At 38.1% G+C, this 22,243-nt stretch overlaps 3 protein-coding genes across 3 annotated transcripts; 2 read left to right on the plus strand and 1 right to left on the minus strand.

The window, feature by feature from the left end:
- Positions 1-3,971: 3,971 nt before the first annotated feature.
- On the minus strand, positions 3,972-4,376 carry LOC138906834 (secreted RxLR effector protein 78-like). Its single transcript, XM_070196537.1, has one exon. The coding sequence runs from the start codon at positions 4,374-4,376 to the stop codon at positions 3,972-3,974; it is 405 nt and encodes a 134-aa protein (XP_070052638.1).
- Positions 4,377-10,590: 6,214 nt separating this feature from the next.
- On the plus strand, positions 10,591-11,151 carry LOC138906835 (uncharacterized). The gene has a single exon (XM_070196538.1). It carries the CDS (start codon positions 10,591-10,593, stop codon positions 11,149-11,151), a length of 561 nt encoding a protein of 186 aa, XP_070052639.1.
- Positions 11,152-21,637: 10,486 nt separating this feature from the next.
- Positions 21,638-21,997, plus strand: LOC138906836 (uncharacterized). The gene has a single exon (XM_070196540.1). The coding sequence runs from the start codon at positions 21,638-21,640 to the stop codon at positions 21,995-21,997; it is 360 nt and encodes a 119-aa protein (XP_070052641.1).
- Positions 21,998-22,243: the final 246 nt, after the last annotated feature.

The following is a 22,243-nucleotide window of genomic DNA, read 5'->3' on the forward strand; positions in this document are numbered from 1 at the left end:
AATGGCGGGCCGTATAAGTCTTCCGTCAACCAAGAGTCTTCATCAATAACCTTACCTCCATATATTTTATCCCCAGATGTCATGGTAAAAAAACTAGAAACACACTAAGAGAAAAATCAAATAGTTATAAAAATAAAATATTTACAAAAAGAGAAGGAAAAAAAAACTTGTAAAGATAAAAGTAAAAGCCTAATGTAGAAAAATAGTTAATTTCTAAGTCCCGGCAATGGCGCCAAAACTTTTTGCGACCAAACACACTCACGCAAGTATACGCGGTCGTCAAGTAATAAAGTGACTAAAAGTCGGATGTCGAACCTACGAGGACTTATGATTAACTATTAACTAAATTATACTATCCTAATTATCTAAATAAGAATTAAACCTAAAAATATTTGATTTTAAACTAATTAAATAAAAAAAATATAAATAATGAACTTAGAACAGAGAAAGAGCAGATTTTTATGATATCAATGTAATGAAAACGATTTAGGGTTATGGGCTATCTAACAATCCTATTGTATTCTTCAATTGAATTGACCGACTAATTTATCTAACTTATTGGTTGACAGGGTTAATATTGCTCATAAGAATCTGTCGAGTTCTTATTCGCCTATTCAAGCTAACCTAACGCCTATATGTCTATGGAGTTAGAATCAACAAAAACGCATTTATAATTCCTGTAAATCAACCAAGCAAGGCAATTAGGTATATGTCTATCCTAACCACGAATCCGTTCCCCGATGCCCGAGTTCAAGAACTTGCTCTACTCAATCCTATATGCAATCTAGAATTTTCACTTTCGAGTTCAATTCTAGATTCGTAGATAGTATTCAATTGGTGATCAAGCAATTAAATAATTAAGCGCAAGATTGAATAAATAAACCAATATGATAAATCAAGAAGGCAAAATCAATACCCGAATAACAATAGTCATGAAAGAACCACAACCCTAGAACGTGAAGTTTAGCTCCACATAGACATGGTAGCCAAACAACAAATCATACAAAGAAACATAAAAATTACTAAGTTTGGTGGAAGAAAGATGGAACTTGATGAATTCCGGCCTCCACGGCGGCTCTGTGCTTGTGTTTTCCTCTCAAAAACGTCCTCTCTCTATTTAAAATAGGTTTACGTTGGCTTTTATATGAGTTGGAGGCGTCTTGGGGTCGAAATAACCGAGTCCCGGTCGAAATAGGACATGTTCATATTTTTTAGCGTCCAGGGCAGCGTGGGGCGCTGGCCCTGATGCTCAAATATTTTAGCTGCTGTAAATTGCGCCACAGCCAGCGTCCCACGCTGGCTGTGGCCCTCAAATTTTACTTTTTGCCTTTTTGTCCTGATTTCGCTCCAATTCGCGCCCTTTCGTCCCAAATTGCATCCGAATGATCCCTACACATAGAAATATCAAAATTTAGCACAAATAATCATATTAAACATCTCAAATCGTCGAGACATGAGCAAAATATAAGGCGGTATATATCAAAATATGCATACATTAAGCCGATTATCAAACAACACATTACTTCAATTATATTTTTGTACAAAAATGTAATTACATATTCAATAAAATTGAAAGAGAATTTACCTTCAATTAAACACTACCCCTTAACTTTCAATATTTATTGCAATTGTGTATGTCAACTATTACTCCCCCGTTCACTTTTACTTGGCAGGTATACTAAAAATAGATTTTTATTTTTACTTGTCACTTTACGTATATTAAGAGAAGATAAAAAAAATTTTCTGTTATACCCACAGTATTTATTACTCATTTCAAATCATCTTCTCAAATCCAATAAAATATGCATCAATTAATATGGGTATCATGGTAAATTGTGCACTTCATTTATTATTTTCTAAAGGGCGTAAAAAATTAAAATATGCAAGTAAAAATGAACGGAGGAAGTATAAACTAAAATGAATCGTTATTAATACATATCTCCTCGTTTCTATCAAAACATGAGGAATTTGAGAAGTTAGTAATCTGAAGGTTATTAGAATGACAATGATGAACTAAAGAGGCTACTGTTACAATTTTATCATCAGTTATACAATATTTATGTTAGTTAGTTAAATGATTTAACTTAAATAAGATGTTATGAAGAGTCTAGACATAATTTTACCATACAAATAAAGTTCACCAAGAAGTTGCAACCTTTTGGTTTCCTAGAGAAATGAGAAATTAGATACAAACAAAGTCGCATACAGGTACTGTTCATTTCGCGTAAACTTCATAAGAGGATTTGCAAAACTGTTCATTAATTCAGGTGAAAAAATAACTTCTTTTTATTCTTAACGATAGTTATAAGTTCGATAATTCTTTTTCTTGATCTTGTGCTTACACGTGTAAACGATACCTTTTGATAAGAAAAAAAAAGGTAACATAAAAGAGATGGGAAACACATTTGTCCACGAAAGTACTGAGTACTTCGTTCATTTGAATATTAATCATATAATACCTAAATCTAAATATCATTAAAATCTATAATATTTTTTCGTTAGATCAGCATGTTGTTAACTAATTTTTATTTTCTTTCTAATTTTCTCTCTAAAGTACTCATGATTACAAAGGCAATGAAGCCAATTGACTAGAAGCCAACAAACGAGAAGAGCACCACTGCTGAAGTTAAGAAGAAGAACAGAAAAGCTCTTGCAACAAAAGAGCCAATAAGCAACAATCAGATCAGGTTAATTGATTTATTTTTTGGCACTCTAACAACAAACAACAACATATCCAGTATAATTCCACAAGGGAAGTATGGGGAGGGTAATGTGTACGCAGACCTTACCCCTACCTGAAGAGATAGAGAGGCTGTTTCCAATAGACCCTCGGCTCAAGATAAGGTGGAAAAGAAGAAAAGGAAAAAAAGAAGAAGAAAGAGGGGGAGAAAGAAAGACGAGGGAGACAAAAGACGATAAGGAAAAAGAGGAGAAAAGGTAGCATCAGATAGTAACAATCAGGGAGCAATAATTTTCAGTAAAAGGGAGAAAGAGTAGAATCAAATAGTAACAATAAGGAAACAACAATTTCTAGTAGCAATTTTAAAAAATAATGGACGAGATTGCTAAGTACCAGATATAATAACAAACTAAAAGGAAGTAACTTTCAACCAACAACAAGAATAATACTAGCACTACTGGTAAACCTAGGAGAAACTCACAACTACTTGTCAACCCACCATCTTAATCCTCGACCTCCACACCTTCCTATAGCTAGCCATGTCCTCGTTTAGGTAAAACACCGACATGTCCTGCCTAATCACCTCTCCCCAATACTTCTTTGGCCTACCCCTGCCCTTCCTTAATCCCGCCATGGTCAGCCTCTCACACCTCCTGACCGGAGCATCTATATCTCTCCTTCTCACATGCCCAAACCATCGCAGTCTGGATTCCCGCAACTTGGCTTCCACGGATGTCACTCCCACCTTGTCCCTAATAACTTCATTCATGATCTTGTCTTTCCTGGTATGTCCACACATCCATCTCAACATCCTCATTTTAGCTACGCTCATCTTCTGGATATGGGACTTCTTGATGGGCTAACACTCAGCTCCATACAACATAGTCGGTCTAACCACCACCCTGTAGAATTTTTCCTTAAGTCTAGGCGGCACATTCTTATAGCATAAAACCCTCGAAGCTAGCCTCCATCTCATGCAACCCGCTCCAATGCGGTGGGTAACATCTTCGTCAATCTCCCTGTTGCCTTGGATTATAGACTTAAGATACTTGAAACTATCTCTCGTAGGAATGACTTGAGTATCAATCATTACTTCCACTTCTTCTTCATGCCTCTCATCATTGAACTTGCACTCCAAGTATTCAGCTTTTGACTTACTCAACTTGAAACCTTTGGACTCTGACATCTGTCTCTAAACTTTCAACCTAGCGTTAACACCCCCTCGCATCTCGTCAATCAGAACTATGTCGTCAGAAAATAACATATACCATGGCACCCTCCTTTGTATATGTCATATCAGCAAATCTAACGCTAGGGAAAACAAAAACGGGCTAAGGCATGATCCCTGATGCAACCCTATCTCCACAGAGAAATATTTCGAGTCTCCTCCCGCAGTCATCACCTGAGTCTTAGCACCTTCGTACATGTCCTTAATCACCCTAATGTACGCTATTGGAACTCCGCTAACCTCCAAACATCTCCATAGCACCTCCCTCGGGACTTTATCATAAGCCTTCTCAAGGTCAATCAACACCATGTGCAAGTCATGTTTTCTCTCCCTATACTTCTCCACCAATCGTCTCACAAGGTGAATGGCTTTTGTAGTTGACCATACCGGCATAAATCCGAACTGGTTCTCAGAGATAGATACACATGTCCTCACTCCCTGCTCCACCACCCTCTCCCAAACCTTCATAGTGTGACTCAGCAGCTTAATACCCCTATAGTTGTTGCAGTTCTGGATATTACCTTTGTTTTTGTACAACAAAATCATCAAATTTCACTTAATTCTCATGCTTAATAGAAGTAAAACAAATGCGTTGCTCCGTGACAAAGCTTATTGATTTTACGAACCAAGTTAGTTTTTCTTTTCGATTTTTACGGTCGAAGTATGGTTGCCCAAGTTAGCTACGCAACCCATATTTTAAGTAATTCTTGAATATTTTGGTAGACGTTGAAATTCTTTTATTTTCTTTTTGTTTTATATCATTGTCAGTTGTTTTGTACTTAAATGTATGTTTTTTCTTTACAAACATCTGATTCTTATATTCTTTTAGAAAAGAATATAGTAGCACGTATGAAGGAATTTTATTTTGTATTTTTTCATTTGATGCATTGACAATTGCATATTGTACTTTCAACAAGAATATTAATATCAGGATAACAAGAGTTTGGTTATGATTGGGTAATCAATGTTAGCATGAAGCATACACCAAAAACGTCATCTCTAAAGAAATACTTAGATGAGATATACGATTATATCACATATTTGTACCTCATAACATTAAAATTATTATAATTACAAAGCATACCTATCCAACTAAATAGAATTGTTTGCCTTCTCATGTCGGACTCCAATCATTTTGAGTTCAGCCGATACCATTCCTCATTTACGATTTGCATTTTTTTTTTTCAAATTTTGTGTGATATATACTTCATACACATGTTTTTATAATTTGTATGTCCTTTTAAAAAATTTATACTACTTGACTTGCACGTGTCCAGAAATAGTCTCAGATATAATAAGTAGCAACTTGAGATATCTTAGCTGCCTACCCTCAGTACCACAAAACACCAAAGTGTCATCAACAAAAAGAAGATATGACACTGCTATTACCGCCCCTGTCCTGGTTCCTACACCGAATCCCTTTAATTGATATTGAAGTAACTTTTCAATCATGATACTTATAGCGTTCAAAACCAAAATGAATAAAAAAAGAAAACAAAGGGTCACCTTGTCTCAGACCTATTTGTGATGGAAAACATTCTATAGGTTTCCCATTGACTAACATAGAATATCCTAACAGTTGATACACAGAACTTTATCCATTTTATCCATCTTGTACCAAATCCCAACTGTTATAGAGTATTAAATAAAAATTATCAGTTTACATGGTCATAACGTAACCCTTCTCCATAAAACACATATCTAGCTTGTATAAAATACATGCTTCCCTTTTCTTTAGCCTCAAATCTTGCACCTCATTAGCCATGAGTGATACATTAGTAATTTATCACCCTTTTAAGAGTGTATTTTGCTACCCATGCTCTAATTTTTTTATTACCTTCTTTAATCTCTCTGACAGCAGCTTAGCTATCACTTTATATATGCTTGCAACTATTCTTATGGGTTTAGAGTCTAGGGTTGCACCCTTGGTACTACGGCTATAAATGAGGCCTTTGGAGAACTTCTAGAATTGGTAAAAATATATGATAGCCCTAGTAAGGTCCTTTTAGTTAACATCCCATGACTTTTGGTAAAAAGCCCTGGTAGGCCTTGGTGTTGTGCTTTATCTGGAGCACACTGATTAATAGCTTCTATTATCTCTTCTTCTTAAAAATTCCTTTTCAACCAACTTTGTTCTTCTACAATTATTCTTCCTTGTAGATAGTGTTCCATTGACGGTCTTCATGTCTCAGTAAATAACTTTTGGTAGAAGTCCAAGATTTTCGCTTTAATTCTGTAAGATTCTTCTAATATCTTCCCCCTCACCAGCAACTTACTTATTGTAATGATCCAGCCTCTCGTTTTGACTATTACAATTCTATTCCCTCATTTACTACTCAAATTGTGATTTACGGTTGTTATTTGGCTTGCCGGGGTAATTAGTTCGGGTCCGGTGAGGTTTTGAAATGATTTGGAATACTTAGTTCTAAGGTTTAGAATTTAAGTTGAAAAGGTTGACCGGATGTTAACTTATGTGTAACGACCCCGGAGAATTTTTGCTAAGGAAATTAAGTCGTTTTGGAGCTTCAATTATGCGGTTAGTTTGCGGACCGCATACGTGTTATGCGATCGCATAACTGCATCGGCGCTTCCATTATTTCTAATTTTTGACCCGACCCAACTTCGATTTATAGCCCTTGAAGCTCATTTTGGAGCAAAAATCTGACATGTTTAGAGAGAAGGGAGAGTGTTCTAGAGAGAGGAAGAAGCTCAAGTGCTTTGTTCATCAAGATCTTATTCAAGCTTTGAAATCCAACAAGGAAATATCACAAGATCTTCACCCAAGAGGTAAGGTTCTAACCCCTAGTCTTCAATTTCGAGTTTGGGTAAAGATAGGTGATTAAGAGTATGATTCTTGGGTGTAAGAGTATTATTTATATGTATCAATAAGGTTTATGGAAAGATTGTTGAGTTCAAATGGGTAAAGATTGGGTTGAAAATGGTAGAAATCTTCAAAGACTTTAATTGATGATTTGAGGGTCGAGTTGATGTCGGAATTTGGTGAAATTTATATGGTTGGACTCGTGATTGGATGAGCGTTCATATTTTATAACTTTTGTCGGGTTCTGAGACGTGGGTCCCACGGGCGATTTTTGAGTTAATTTCGGATTTTTATTATAAAATTAGTATTTTCTTATGGAATTAATTACAATAATTGGTATTGACTGAATTGAATTAATTGTAGCTAGATACGAGGCTTTCAGAGACCAATTCTCGTGGCAAGGGCAGAGCGGAATAAAGAATTTCACGGTTTGAGGTAAGTAATAGTTCTAAATTTGATCTTGAGGATATGAAACCCCGGAATATGTATTATGTGATTGATTTTGAGGTAACGCATGATAAGTAGGGATTTTGACCGCTTATTTGCTCTCTTTTACTTGCGTTTTAGCTCAAAAATGCTTAAAGGTATTCTGGAAAACTAATAAAATGTGCTTTCGTGCAGGAATATTGGGAGACGAGCCAAAGAAGTCAAAATCAACTCATAAAGGAGTCAAAAATGGACAAGGACCAAAACAAGGAAACAAAGGCCCACAGTGCGTACCGCACAATACTGTGTGCGGTCGCAGAACAATGAAACATCACTGCCAGATGTCCTTCAGAGTATGCGGACCGCACAATTATTGTGCGGCCGCAGAAGAGGAGATTCATAGAGTTAGTTTTTGGGCAGGCTGAAGATATGCGGACCGCACCATAATTGGGCAGCCGCAGGATGACAAGTGCGGCCGCACTCATAATTGTACGGTCCGCAGAAGAGAAGAATCAGATTGCCATGTTCCAGTCTAAGATCAAGTGTGCGGCAGCACTCAGAATTGTGCGATCCTCACAATCAAATGAAGTGCAGCCGCATCCCACTTTTATGCCACCGCAGAAGGCCCAGCTGACCAGTCAAGCTCAGAATTGTGCGGACCGCACACAGAATTGTGCGGCCGCACAACCTCCGTAGGGGCATTTTTTGTCAGATATTTTTAGCTTAGTATAAATAGAACTTTTTGTCATTGTTAGGGTAAGTTTTGTTTTGGGAGAGTACCTGAGCCGTTTTTCTTTAATGTTTTGAGTAATATTGTACTAGATTAGCTTCTAAGCATTAGATTTTCTTTTCCTAATCAATTATTATGCATTCTATCTTAATTTCTTCTTTTATTTCTTCATTTTTCATGAGTAGCTAAATTTCTAGCTAGGGTTGTGGCCCAACCCTAGTGTAAGTACTTAATGGGTGTTTGATTTAGGACTTGTTTGTGATTGGATTAGTGATACTTAGCCTAGTTCTTGCTTGAATTCAAGAATTAATGGTTGCAAACATTGATTCATGCCTAATTACTTGAGAAAGAGAGACTAAGTCTAGGAAAACTTGGCTAACAAGAAATTGGGGTGAACTCAAGAAATTGATAGCCCCAATTTAAAGGGTTGAATCTAGAGATAGTAAGACCCGACTTGCTCTTTGAACGACTCCGGTGCTATAGAATCTCTTTCCAGAAGAGGGCTAGTCTAAAGGCCTTTATCACTTGTTTTGTGCAATACCCATTTGGACTTGAGAAAGCCAAATTGGGCAAAATCACTCAAACTACTGAGAGGTATAGAGTGGGTAATTGCGTGTGATTGCTATATTACAACCCCGACCAATCAAACTTTCCCTAGATTTACAACCCATTAGGTAACCACCTAGGTGGAAGTCACGACCCTAGATCTTTTATCATTTGGAAAACAACCAAAACCAAAAATATTGTCTTCTAGTTTTATAATTGCAATCAATAGTTTAAAGTAGAAGTAGAAACAACAAACAAGAATGTGTAAGTGTAATCTAAGGCATATCTTACAATTACACTACATATATACATAATCCCAATTCTAACTCCCTGAGGATTCGACCCCGACTTGCTTGGGTTTTATTATTGCTTTGACTGCCTCACTACCTATATTTGTGGTGTGAGTTTGGGTGACATTAAATTTTTGGCATCGTTACCGGGGAGTTAAACGGATTTGGCTATATATATAGGTTTTTTTGTGATTTGTCTTCTTTTCCTTCCGAGTCACTAATTTGTTTTTTGAATTGCTTATAGGTACGAGAATGGCTCTCAACAACGAGCCTATTGGTAATTTGCCATTGGGGGAGGAAGTGGACGATGATCAAGGAGATGAGGTTCTTCCCGAACCTCAAGAAAATAGGCGAGGCCGACCGCCTCATAATAATGTTCCCGTCCATCCCCCACCTCCACCAAGAGCGTCAGCGCACCGAGTGTTGCCGAACGAGGGTTATACAAGTGCTATAGTCCCGCCCCGCATTAGGGCGGCAACTTCCAAATCACCAACGTGATACTTACACTACTTGAGCAACGGGGATTATTCACCGGGGCTCCAAATCAAAATGCTTACAAGCATCTCAAGGGGTTCGTCGATACTTGTTGGGGGAGTAAGCAAACCAATGTTTCTGAGGACGCGCTGAGGTTGAGGCTATTTCCCTTTTCTTTACGGGGAAAAGCATTGGACTGGCTAGAGAGATTGCCCAATCATTCCATCCATACATGGGATGAGTTGGCCGAAAACTTCATTGCCAAATTCTTCTCTCTGGGGCACATGGCTACACTACGAGATGAAATTCTAGCGTTCAAGCAAGAGCCCAATGAGCCATTGCACGAGATTTGGGAAAGATATGTACCATGGTTAAAGAGTGCCCGAATAATGATATGACCGAGGCCATGATCCAACAAACCCTCTATAGGGGGAACAACACAATAAATCAATGTGTGGTAAATCCACTCGCCGGCGGGAACTTCATGAACACGCCTTATGCCGAAGCTTGTGAAATTTTGGATGAGATGGCGGATACTTCATCGGCATGGCAAAGTAGGGCCAATGTTCTGCAAGGCGACCCCAATGTCATTCACCTACACAAGGATCTACATGATCATGGGCAAGCTATCGTAGAGTTAACAACCACAATGAACCAATTGGCCAAAGCTCAGCTGTAACAAGTTCAAGGGCTGAAACAAGTGAATGCGATGGAAGACATAAATATGATGATCAACAAGAGACGGCAAAAAGGTCAACAAGGGCAAAGCCGTCCGGAATAATTCGTGCAAGATGATAGTGGGTATGACCAAGGTGATTCATATAATGAGCAAGAATAAAAAGTGCAATTCGTCAACAATTATCAAGGTCAAAGAAACAATGCTCAAAATCAACAACAATGGAGATCACAATGAAATCAAGAAAATTGGAACAACCAAGGCCACCAAGGCAATTGGAGTGGTGGCAACAACAATCAAGGAAATTGGGGAAATAACAATAATCAAGGCAATTGGAATAATCAAGAAAACCAAGGTAATTGGGGTGGCAACAATCAAAGTAATTGGGGAGGTAATCAAGGAGGGTGGAATAATAACAACAACCGGGGATCGGGTTTTCAAAGGCTCCTGATGTTCCAACAACCGAGCAATCCACCTCCCTATCCTTCTCAAGGCCTGAGCTCTTCTAACAATGAGATGGGACAGATTGAAAATATGTTCAAACAAATGATAGAGAAAAATGCTGACTCTGATGCTCAATTAGCCTCCCACAACACTTCAATCCGCAATTTGGAGGTTCAACTTAGCCAAATCTCACAAGCATTGAACACTCATCCTAAGGGGCACTACCAAGTGATACGGTGGTGAACCTAAAGGGTGGGAATAATACGGGACATGCTATGGCCGTGACTACGAGAAGTAGAAAAGGTGGAGATGCAACCACCTCAAATCAAAGAAGAATTGTGGATAATGATGTTGTGGTTCAAGAAGATGAAATTCCAAGCAATGTGGTTCAAGCTAATGATGACGTGAGAATTGATATTGATGAAAATGCGGAGGAGACACAAAAAGAGGTGAACCCATCTAGGGAGCACATGACTGACATACCGGAACCGGTAGTGCCAAAGGCTAGGGCACCAATGCCAAGGCCTCTTCATCCATACCCTCAAAGGATTGCAAAGCAAAATAGTGAGAACCAATTCAAAACGTTTATATACATGATGAAGAGTTTGTCTATCAATGTACCATTGGTTAAGGCGTTGGAACAAATGTCGGGTTATGCAAAGTCCATGAAGGACTTGGTCACTAAGAAGAGGTCTATGAATTGTGAAGCTATCAAGATGACACATCAAGTGAGTGCTATTGTGCACTCAATGGCTCCGAAATTGGAAGATCCAGGTGCTTTCACAATCCCTTGCACTATTGGGAGCGCCGACTTTGCCAAAGCTTTATGTGATTAGGGGCCAAGTATCAACTTGATGCACTACTCGGTGTTCAAAACCTTGGAAATTGGGCAACCAAGACCCACATCTATGAGGTTACAAATGGCAGATCGTACTATGAAGAGACCATTGGGTATTATTGATAATGTGTTAGTTCATGTTGATAAGTTCATCCTCCCGGCGGACTTTGTGATTCTTGACTGCGAAGTGGACTATGAGGTGCCTATTATCTTAGGTAGACCTTTCCTTGCTACGGGGAAAGCTCTTGTTGATGTGGAAGCCGGTGAGCTCACCTTTCGGGTGGGCGATGAAAGGTGGTTTTCCTTGTGTGCAAATCTATGAGGCAACCGAATAGCAACGAAGTTTGTTCGTTTGTGGACTTAGTCACCGAGGTGATTGTTGATGATGCTAGTGCTATGATGAATGTTGATGATTCAAGGAATGGGGTCGTATACTTATGAACCCCGAATATTGTCCTTAGATCTTGAGAACCAGAAGACTCATCTAATAAAGCCCTCGATCTAGGACCCTCCCACTTTAGAGTTAAAGCCATTGCCTTCACATCTCAGGTATAAGTTTCTTGGCCCATGTTCTACATTACATGTTATTCTTTCCTCTTGCTTGACTAACGTTCAGGTAGATTCTACTTTGGCGGTGCTTCAAAAGAGGAAGAAAGCTATAGGATGGACACTAGCGGATAATCAGGGTATAAGCCCTGCCTTTTGCATGCACAAGATTATTTTGGAGGAGGATGCCAAACCCTTCATTTAACACCAAATAAGGTTAAATGAAGCAATGCAAGAGGTGGTAAAGAAGGAGATCATAAAGTGATTGGATGCCGGGGTAGTTTACCCCATTTCCGACAGCTCGTGGACCTCTCCGGTGTAATGTGTCCCAAAGAAATGGGGCATGACTGTGGTCACCAATGACAAGAACAAATTGATTCCTACAAGAACGGTGACTGGATGGAGAGTGTGCACGTGGACTATCGGAAGCTCAACAAAGTCACTCGGAAAGATCATTTTTCGCTTCCATTTCTTGATCAAATGCTTGACAGGTTGGCCGGACGAGCTTTTTATTGTTTCCTTGATGGATATTCCGACTACAATAAAATTCTCATTGCTCCTGAGGACCAAGAAAAGACTACTTTTACTTGTCCCTGTGGTACTTTCGCATTCTTGCGGATGCCATTTGGGTTATGCAATGCACCGATAACTTTTCAACGGTGTATGATGGCCATCTTACCGATATGGTGGAGGATTTTCTTGAGGTCTTCATGGATGACTTTTCCGTAGTGGGGAATTATTTTGATGAGTGCTTGGACAACGTGGACAAGGTATTGGCAAGATGTGAGGAAACAAACTTGGTTTTGAATTAGGAGAAATGTCACTTCATGGTCGAGGAAGGCATAGTCCTCGGACACAAAATTTCAAAGCATGGTATTGAGGTCGACAAGGCCAAAATTGAGGTGATCTCCAAACTCCCTCCCCCTACATCCATGAAGGGAGTGAGGAGCTTCTTGGGTCATGCGGGGTTCTATCGCCGATTCATTAAGGACTTTTCTAAAGTGGTGAACCCCTTGTGTAAACTTTTGGAGAAGGATGCCAAGTTCCATTTCAATGAGGATTGTATGAAGGCATTCGAATTGCTCAAGTTCAAGTTGACTACTACTCCTATTATCACTGCACCGGATTAGAGCTTGCCTTTTGAGCTCATGTGTGACGCTAGTGATGTGGCGATCGAAGCATATTTGGGGCAGCGTATAACAAAATCTTTCATCCGTTCTATTATGCTAGTAAGATCATGAATGATGCCCAAGTCAACTACACAGTGACCGAAAAAGAGCTCCTTGCTATTATTTTTGCTATGGAAAAGCTCCGCCCGTACTTGATGGGTACAAAGGTGATTGTTCACACCGACCATGTGGCGCTCCGATATTTGATGAGCAAGAAAGATTCTAAAGCAATACTAATGCGGTGGGTGCTTCTATTGCAAAGGTTTGATCTAGAGATTCAAGGCCGCAAGGGTAGCGAGAATCAAGTGGCGAACCACTTGTTCCGATTGGAGGAGGAGGGGAGGCCACATGACGGCCTTGAGATCAATGATTCATTTTCCGACGAGCAACTCCTAGCCGTTTCAATGACAGGGATGCCATGGTTCGCCGACTTAGCAAACTATCTTGTGAGTGGCATTGTACCGAATGAGTTCTCTTCAAACCAAAGGAAGAAGCTCAAACGGGGTTGTCTTGACTATTATTGGGATGAGCCGTATCTTTTCCCGTAGAAAGAACAAATGGGTATTCTTGAGGCTTGCCACTAACGGTGAAGACCATGGTGAAGCAAGAACGGCAGAAAAAGTTTTGAGTTGTGGATTCTATTGGCCTACTCTCTACAAGGATACTGGTGAGCTTGTCAAGTGGTGTGATAAATTCCAAAGGTCCGGTGGGATCTCAAAGAAGAATGAAATGCCTCTCACCACTATTTTGGAGATAGATATCTTCGATGTGTGGGGTATTAATTTTATGAGTTCGTTTGTTAGCTCTTGTGGGAACACTTACATTCTAGTTGCGGTGGATTATGTATCTAAATGGGTTGAGGCCATTGCTTTACCCAACAATGAAGCAAGGAGTGTGGTGGCATTCTTGAAAAAGAACATCTTCACGAGGTTGATACCCCAAGAGCCATTATTAGTGATGGGGGTTCGCATTTTTGCAACAAGGCTTTTGATACCTTACTCACAAAGTATGGTATCACTCACAAAGTATCAACCCCCTACCATCCTCAAGCAAGCGGACAAGTTGAAGTCTCCAACCGAGAGATAAAAAGTATTTTGTCAAAGACAGTCAATGCCAACCGGACGGATTGGTCAAGAAAATTTGATGATGCTCTTTGGGCTTATAGAACGGCCTACAAAACACCAATCGGGATGTCTCCATACCGGTTAGTGTTCGGGAAGGCATGCCATCTTCCGGTAAAACTTGAGCATAAGGCCATGTGGGCTTTGAAAAAGTTGAACCTTGAATAGGATGTCGCGGCAAATCTAAGGATGTCACAATTGAATGAGCTTGATGAATTCCGGTATCATGCCTACACAAGCTCGTCTCTTTACAAAGAGAAGATGAAGTACCTACATGACAAGTACATCCACAACAAGGAATTTAAAGAGGGTGATCTTATGATATTGTTCAATTCCCGATTACAGATATATCCGGGCAAGTTGAAGTCAAAATGGAGTGGCCCTTTGAAGTGGTGAATATAACCCCTTAAGTTGGTATGATCTTTTAGTTTTAGTAGATTTGCCAGAAGAAAGAAAGATGATATATATCAGTCTATGAAACTGCACTTTCACCAAATTAATTAGAGTTGATTTTAAGAAAGAAAGATGATATATAGTCCCTGTATAGTGCACAAACAAGTGATGTACACACTCGGTATTTTGTTCAACACATATAGCATCTGTTGCATAGAGGAAATTCTCTCTTCTGAAGATCATCTTGTGTTAAAATTGCACCTAATATTGTCAACCATCTAAATCAGGCCACTTAAGTAGGTATTGTTGTCATCCATACAAGCTTCCAAGGCTATTTTTCAATGATGTTGCCTCTTCCTATCATATCTGCATAGCAATCTTTAACTTTTTTTTTTTTTAAAATCCCTCCCAAATTAGGAGGATCTATAGTATTTTCATACTTTCCTTTCATTGTGACTCGAACCCAGGACCTAACGATTGTAGGTGGAGGTGCTATTATCAACTGAACAAGCCTCACTTGTCAGCAATCATTAACTGTAAACTTTTTATTGCCTCTACTCCCCCATATCATACTGTTTTTTTCCTGTATAGCAACCTTAATATATATCTTACAGTCATGCCCAAAAATACAAAATTTTAGCATAGCTTAAATTTTCAATCATGGCTAGGGGTGGTAAAATGGTTAAAAGAACACAGTTAACTATCCATATTATCCACTAAAAAATGAGTTGGATAATGAACTTTTTAAAAATGGATCAAATATGGATAAGAACCATATTACCCATTTAGAAAATGGATAACCAATGGGTAACCAATAGATAACTAATGGGTTTAACTTTTACATTTGTAAAACCTCAAATTGGGAGTTCCTCAAGTTTGGGAGACTCGGAATGCTTCCAAAAGTGTTCATATTTAAGAAGTCGTGGATAATATGGTTTAACTAGTTTTTTATCCGTATTAAATATGGGTCGGGTCGGATAATTTATACGTTTTTTCATTATCCGTTTTCGACCCGAACCATATCCAACCCGACCGGCCCGTTTGCCACTCCTAATCATGGCATTGTCTTCTGAAAGTGACACTCCATGTGTTATTTTCCCTAAGTTGTTCCACAATAGCTTTAGGGTTATTAACAAAGCGAAAGACATATTCCTCCTTTATTTTCAGTCCATTTATCAAGCCAAATCATAGTGTGCTCTCCATTTTTAACCTGTATCTGAGTCTTTTTCTTGAATTCATGCCATAATTTATTGATGTGTTTCCAGTAGAAGTTATTCTAGAGTGACAATAATGTGTATCTTCTCCATGCTTAACTTTTACAGATCTTATTTATAAAGCCCTATCCTCGTTGGTGTACCTCCAGAACCACTTCATCAATAGACTTTTATTATATCTCTGTAAAAATATTTATGCCCATTCCTCCCATTTCCTTAGGCAGATCGACTCGGTTACATCTCACAAAGTGAAATTTATGTTGATCACTATTACCCGCCCACAAAAATCTTCTCCTTATTTTGTCCAACTATGACAATACCTTGCTTGGAATAGGGAATAAAGACATAAAATACGTTCTAAAATACTATCCAACACACTATTAATCAACATAACCTCCCCCAAGAGGTAGGTATTGAGTCTTCTAAAAAATTTCAACAACTCCATTGCACCCAGAGGCAACCCAATATATATAGTAGAGAAAGAGCCTATATTGCAACCCAAAATGTCTACTAAACCTTGTATGTTATCCATTGTGTTGACGGAATGCATAACTGATTTATGAAGATTAACGTGCAATTATCATATCATACAGGAGTATATTATAAGTGAGAAGCTCCCAAAATTAAAAGTTAATTAACAAATTTATCCATCAAAACCTAAGTGACAATTTTGCCCTTCAACAACACATTACTTCAATTATATTTTTGTACAAAAATGTAATTACACATTCAATAAAATTGAAAGAGAATTTACCTTCAATTAAACACTACCCCTTAACTTTCAATATTTATTGCAATTATGTATGTCAACTGTTATAAACTACAATGAATCATTATTAATACATATCTCCTCGTTTCTATCAAAATATGAGGAATTTGAGAAGTTAGTAATCTGAAGGTTATTAGAATGACAATGATGAACTAAAGAGGCTACTGTTACAATTTTATCATCAGTTATACAATATTTATGTTAGTTAGTTAAATGATTTAACTTAAATAAGATGTTATGAAGAGTCTAGACATAATTTTACCATACAAATAAAGTTCACCAAGAAGTTGCAACCTTTTGGTTTCCTAGAGAAATGAGAAATTAGATACAAACAAAGTCGCATACAGGTACTTTTCATTCCGTGTAAGCCTCACAAGAGGATTTGTAGAACTGTTCATTAATTCATATGAAAAAATAACTTCTTTTTATTTTTAATGATAGTTATAAGTTCGATAATTCTTATTCTTGATCTAGTGCTTACACGTGTAAACGATACCTTTTGATAAGAAAAAAAAGGTAACATAAAAGAGAAGGGAAACACATTTGTCCATGAAAGTATAGAGTACTTCATTCATTTGAATATTAATCTTATAATAACTGACTCTAAATATCATTAAAATCTATAATGTTCTTTCGTTGGATCAGCATGTTGTTAACTAATTTTTATTTTCTTTCTAATTTTCTCTCTAAAGTATCCATGTTACAAAGGCAATAAAGCCAATTGACTAGAAGCCAACAAATGAGAAGAGCACCACTGCTGAAGTTAAGAAGAAGAGCAGAAAAGCTCTTGCAACAGAAGAGCCAATAAGCAACAATCAGATCAGGTTAACTGATTTACTTTTTGGCACTCCAACAACAAACAACATCATACAAAGTATAATACTATAAGTGGAGTTTGGGGAGGGTAGTGTGTACGCAGACCTTACCCTTACCCGGAGAGGTAGAGAGGATGTTTCTGATAGACTCGGCTCAAGATAAGGTGGAAAAGAAGAAAAGAAAAAAAAAGAAGAAGAAGAAAGAGGGGGAGAAAGAAAGACGAGGGAGACAAAAGACGATAAGGAAAAGGAGGAGAAAAGGTAGCATCAGATAGTAATAATCACGGAGCAATAATTTTTAGTAAAAGGGAGAAAGAGTAGCATTAAATAGTAACAATGAGGAAGCAACAATTTCCAGTAGCAATTTTTAAAAACAATGGACGAGATTGCTAAGTACCAGATATAATAACAAACTAAAAGGAAATAACTTTCAACCAACAATAAGAATAATACTAGTACTACTGGTAAACATAGGAGAAACTCACAACTACTTGTTAACCTACCACTTTAATCCTCGACCTCCACACCTTCCTATCGCTAGTCATGTCCTCGTTTAAGTGAAGCACTAACATGTCCTGCCTAATTACCTCTCCCCAGTACTTCTTTGGCCTACCCCTGCCATTCCTCAATCCCGCCATGGTCAACCTCTCACACCTCCTGACCGAGGCATCTATGTCTCTCCTTCTCACATACCCAAACCATCGCAGCCTCGATTCCCGCAACTTGATTTTCACAGATGCCATTCCTACCTTGTCCCTAATTACTTAATTCCTGATCTTCTATTTCCTGGTATGTCCACACATACATCTCAACATCCGCATTTCAGCTACGCTCATCTTCTGGACATGGGACTTCTTGACGGACCAACGCTCAGCTCCATACAACATAATCGGTCTAACCACCACCCTGTAGAATTTTTCCTTAAGTCTAGGCGACACATTTCTATCACATAAAACCCTCGAAGCTAGCCTTCATCTCATCCAACCCGCTCCAATGCGGCGGGTAACATCCTCGTCAATCTCCCAGTTGCCTTGGATTATAAACCCAAGATACTTAAAACTATCTCTTGTGGGAATGACTTGGGTATCAATCTTTACTTTCACTTCTTATTCATGTCTCTCATCACTGAACTTGTACTCCAAGTATTCAGTTTTTGACTTACTCAACTTGAAACCTTTGGACTCCGACATCTGTCTCCAAACTTTCAACCTAGCATTAGCACCCCTTCGCGTCTCGTCAATCAGAACTATGTCATCAGCAAATAACATATACCATGGCACCCTCCCTTGTATGTGTCGTGTCAGCACATCCAATGGTAGGGCAAATAAAAACGGGCTAAGGCATAATCCCTGATGTAACCCCATCTCCATAGGGAAATGTTTCGAGTCTCCTCCTGCTGTCCTCATCCGAGTCTTAGCACCTTCGTACATATCCTTAATCACCTTAATGTACGCTACCGGTACTCCGCTAACCTCCAAACATCTTCATAGCACCTCCCTCGGGACTTTGTCATAAGCCTTCTCAAGGTCAATCAACACCATGTGCAAGTCTTGTTTCCTCTCCCTATACTGCTCCACCAATCATCTCACAAGATTAATGGCTTCTGTAGTTGACCATCCGGGCATAAATCTGAATTGGTTCTCAAAGATAGATATACATGTCCTCACTCTCTACTCCACCGCCCTCTCCCAAACCTTCATAGTATGACTCAGCAGCTTGATACCCCTTTAGTTATTGCAGTTTTAGATATCACCTTTATTTTTATACAACGAAATCATCAAACATAGAATATCCTAATAGTTGATACACAGAACTTTATCCACTTTATACATCTTGTACCAAATCCCAACTGATGTAGAGTACTAAATAAAAATTATCAGTTTACATGGTCATAACGTAACCCTTCTCCATAAAACATATATCTAGCTTGTATAAAACACATGATTCCCTTTTCTTTAGCCTCCAATCTTGCACCTCATTAGCCATGAGTAATGCATCAGTAATTTATCTCCCTTTTAAGAATGTATTTTGCTACCCAGACACTAATCTTTCCATTACCTTCTTCAATCTCTCTGGCAGCAACTTAGCTATCACTTTATATATGCTTCCAACTATTCTTATGGGTTTAGAGTTTAGGGTTGCACCCTTGGGACTACGGCTATAAATGAGGCATTGCAAGCTTTGGAGAATTTCTAGAATTGGTAAAAATATATGATAGCCCTAGTAAGGTCTTTTTTAATAATATCTCATGACTTTTGGTAAAAAGCCCCGGTAGGCCTTGGTGATGTGCTTTATCTGGAGCACACTGATTAAAAGCTTCTATTGTCTCTTCTTCTTCAAAATCCCTTTTCAACCAAATTTGTTCTTCTGCAATTATTCTTCCTTGTAGATAGTGTTCCATTGACGGTCTTCATGTCTCAGTAAATAACTTTTGGTAGAAGTCTAGGATTTCAGCTTTGATTCCTTAAGATTATTCTAATATCCTCCCCCTCACAAGCAACTTACTTATATTATTACATCTTTTATAAGAGTTAGCCATGTATTAAAAATATTTTGTATTTCTATTCCACTTTTTCAACCATAGACATCTCAATTTTTGGTGCCAAGATGTTTCCTTTACTTTTGCTATCTTCTCTATTTTCACCAAAATATCTTCCTTTATGCACTTCTCTGGTTGAGATAATGTCCTGGAGTCTGCATCCTTGTCTAATCATGTAGTTCTTCTAACATATCTTTCTTCCTCGCATCTAATTTTCCATACTCCTCCCTATTCCACCTACTATATCCCAATTTATTTTTAAAAAATTCTGTTGCAACACATAATCTGGACTTCCTGTTATGTTGTAACTCTCTAACCTCTCCCTGATTTTTTTCTTAAACCCTTCTACCTAGAACCACATGTTTTCGAACTTAAAATATGAATGACTCTGATTTTATTTTCTACATTCAAGGATAACATGTTTATGATCTAAAACTACTCTAGGTAGAACTGACTGTTTGATTACTTTTAATGCTTCATCCTACTCACTAGAAACCAAAAACCTATCTATTATTGATGTTTGTTGGTTGTCTTCCCCTCTGTTATGAATGAAGTTACTAAAGCCCTCCATGGAGCTAGAACTTCTCGAATAATTTCCTCCCCCCTATGAATCTAACTATGTTGAAGTCGGCTCTATGACCCAAGGTCCATCCTATAAGCCTCTTAGAGCAAATAATTCATCCCAGATCTCTTCTCTTTCTTCCCGAGTATGCGACACATACACCCCTATTATGCACCATTGAAAATTTTCTAACAAGCTTTCAAACTTGCATGACAGAGAAAATGTTTCTTGATGTTTATCTACTAATCTACACTGCCTTTCCCCATAATATTACAATACCTCATATGCTTCCTGCTCCTTTTATATCTGCCTATAATGCTCATTTGTTGCCCCATACATGGCGAGCTAAGGAAAATCCCCAATCTTTGTCTCTAGTGTTAAGTTTAGAATTTTAATAATGATAAATAATCTAAAGAAGCCTTGACTAATGACATCTCGTTGTATGCAGATCTGGAAGCAGCGACATTGATGAAAGGAAAGAAGATCATGCTTAACGGCTATGTATTTTAAACTTTGCTTCACATGGAAAATGAATAAATCAATCAAAGAACAAAGAAGGAAAGTCAATCATTCAGCCCTGTCAAAGATCATCAAGCGCGCAAGAATGGAAAGAGAGCTAATCATGGCTAGAGACCAAATCTAGAACAATCTGCGGAAGCTCAAATAAAAGAGAAATGGATGAAGCAATTCGTCAAGTTTAAGGATGAATCTAGCTACCCTTTCAAGCTAGATTCATGAGGCTACCCTTAGGTCTCACTCTTAGATGTCTATGACTCATAAGGAAAGGTCTCCAATAACTACTGTCATATAATCCCAGAAGACAAGGAAACAAAAGACTCATCGAGCTATAAAGGAAGAAGTAGAAGAACATCCAATAACACGCAACTACATCATCTGTTTCTACGCCTTTCTAGTTCTTAGTACAAACACTGTATTCTTGAGTCTACAAGTGTCACAAAATATAGGAAGAGTTAGAAAACAAAACGAGAGTTGTGTCAACATTAGAAAGAATCATTGTTGTTGTATATCGTTGGTGGTGAACGTATTAAAACCATAACTGTTGTATACACGTACTAAAAGATCTAAGAGAACCCTTGTGACCCAAGGGAACTAGACATAGGTATCACACCGGTATTGAACCAGTATAAAAATTATTGTGTGTTCTTTACCTTTTTGTCTCCTCAGTTTATTTTTACTGCGATCAATCACTGTGTAAAGTCTAGTCGACTAAATTCCTACATAGTCAACTAAGATTTTTAAATCGGTTACAATTCACCCTCATCCCCATCTTGTACTTTTAATTGGTATTAGAGCAGGACTCACGAACATTGCTTAACAGCAAGTGAGGAAAAGATCATGGCATCAAACACAGTCGTTGGAGAACTATTTCAAGAAGGAACCTCTCAGGTACGACCCCCTTACTTCAATGGTCAGCATTTCTCTCATTTGAAAGTGTGCATGGAGAACTACACTATGTCATATAACATTAAGGTTTGGCGTGTGATTAAAAAGGAAAATCTTTCAATTCCGCTAAAGAAGGATAAAGACGGTCAAATTATAGTATCATCTGATCCTCTTGATTTAGATGATTACACTAAAGAACAATCAGTAGTTATTCAAGTGAATGCTAAGGCAAAAAATCTGTTGTACAATGCTATCAGCGGGGAAGAATACGAAAAGATATCAAGCTGTGAAACTGTAAATATCAAGATGTGAAACTGCAAAGAAAATGTGGGATAAGTTAGAGGTCACATATAAAGGAGCCAACAAAGTGAAAGAGGCAAGGATCAATCTCTTAGTTCGAGACTATAAATTATTTCAAATTAAGGATGGAGAATCAGTGGAGGAAATGTTTTCTAGGTTCAGCAAAATCCTTGGAGACTTAAAATCCTTTGGTAGACCAATCAAAAGTGGAGAAGAAGTCAGAAAAATTTTGAGAAGTCTTCCCACAATTTGATAACC

Source organism: Nicotiana tomentosiformis, chromosome 2 (genome assembly GCF_000390325.3).
Source record: "Nicotiana tomentosiformis chromosome 2, ASM39032v3, whole genome shotgun sequence".
In the NCBI taxonomy this organism is placed as follows: Eukaryota; Viridiplantae; Streptophyta; class Magnoliopsida; order Solanales; family Solanaceae; genus Nicotiana; species Nicotiana tomentosiformis.

Bases quoted from the DNA above. Each gene is read 5' to 3' on its own strand.
- LOC138906835 (XM_070196538.1), top strand. From the start codon at position 10,591: ATGGCCGTGACTACGAGAAGTAGAAAAGGTGGAGATGCAACCACCTCA.
- LOC138906834 (XM_070196537.1), bottom strand. From the start codon at position 4,376: ATGAAGGTTTGGGAGAGGGTGGTGGAGCAGGGAGTGAGGACATGTGTA.
- LOC138906836 (XM_070196540.1), top strand. From the start codon at position 21,638: ATGGCATCAAACACAGTCGTTGGAGAACTATTTCAAGAAGGAACCTCT.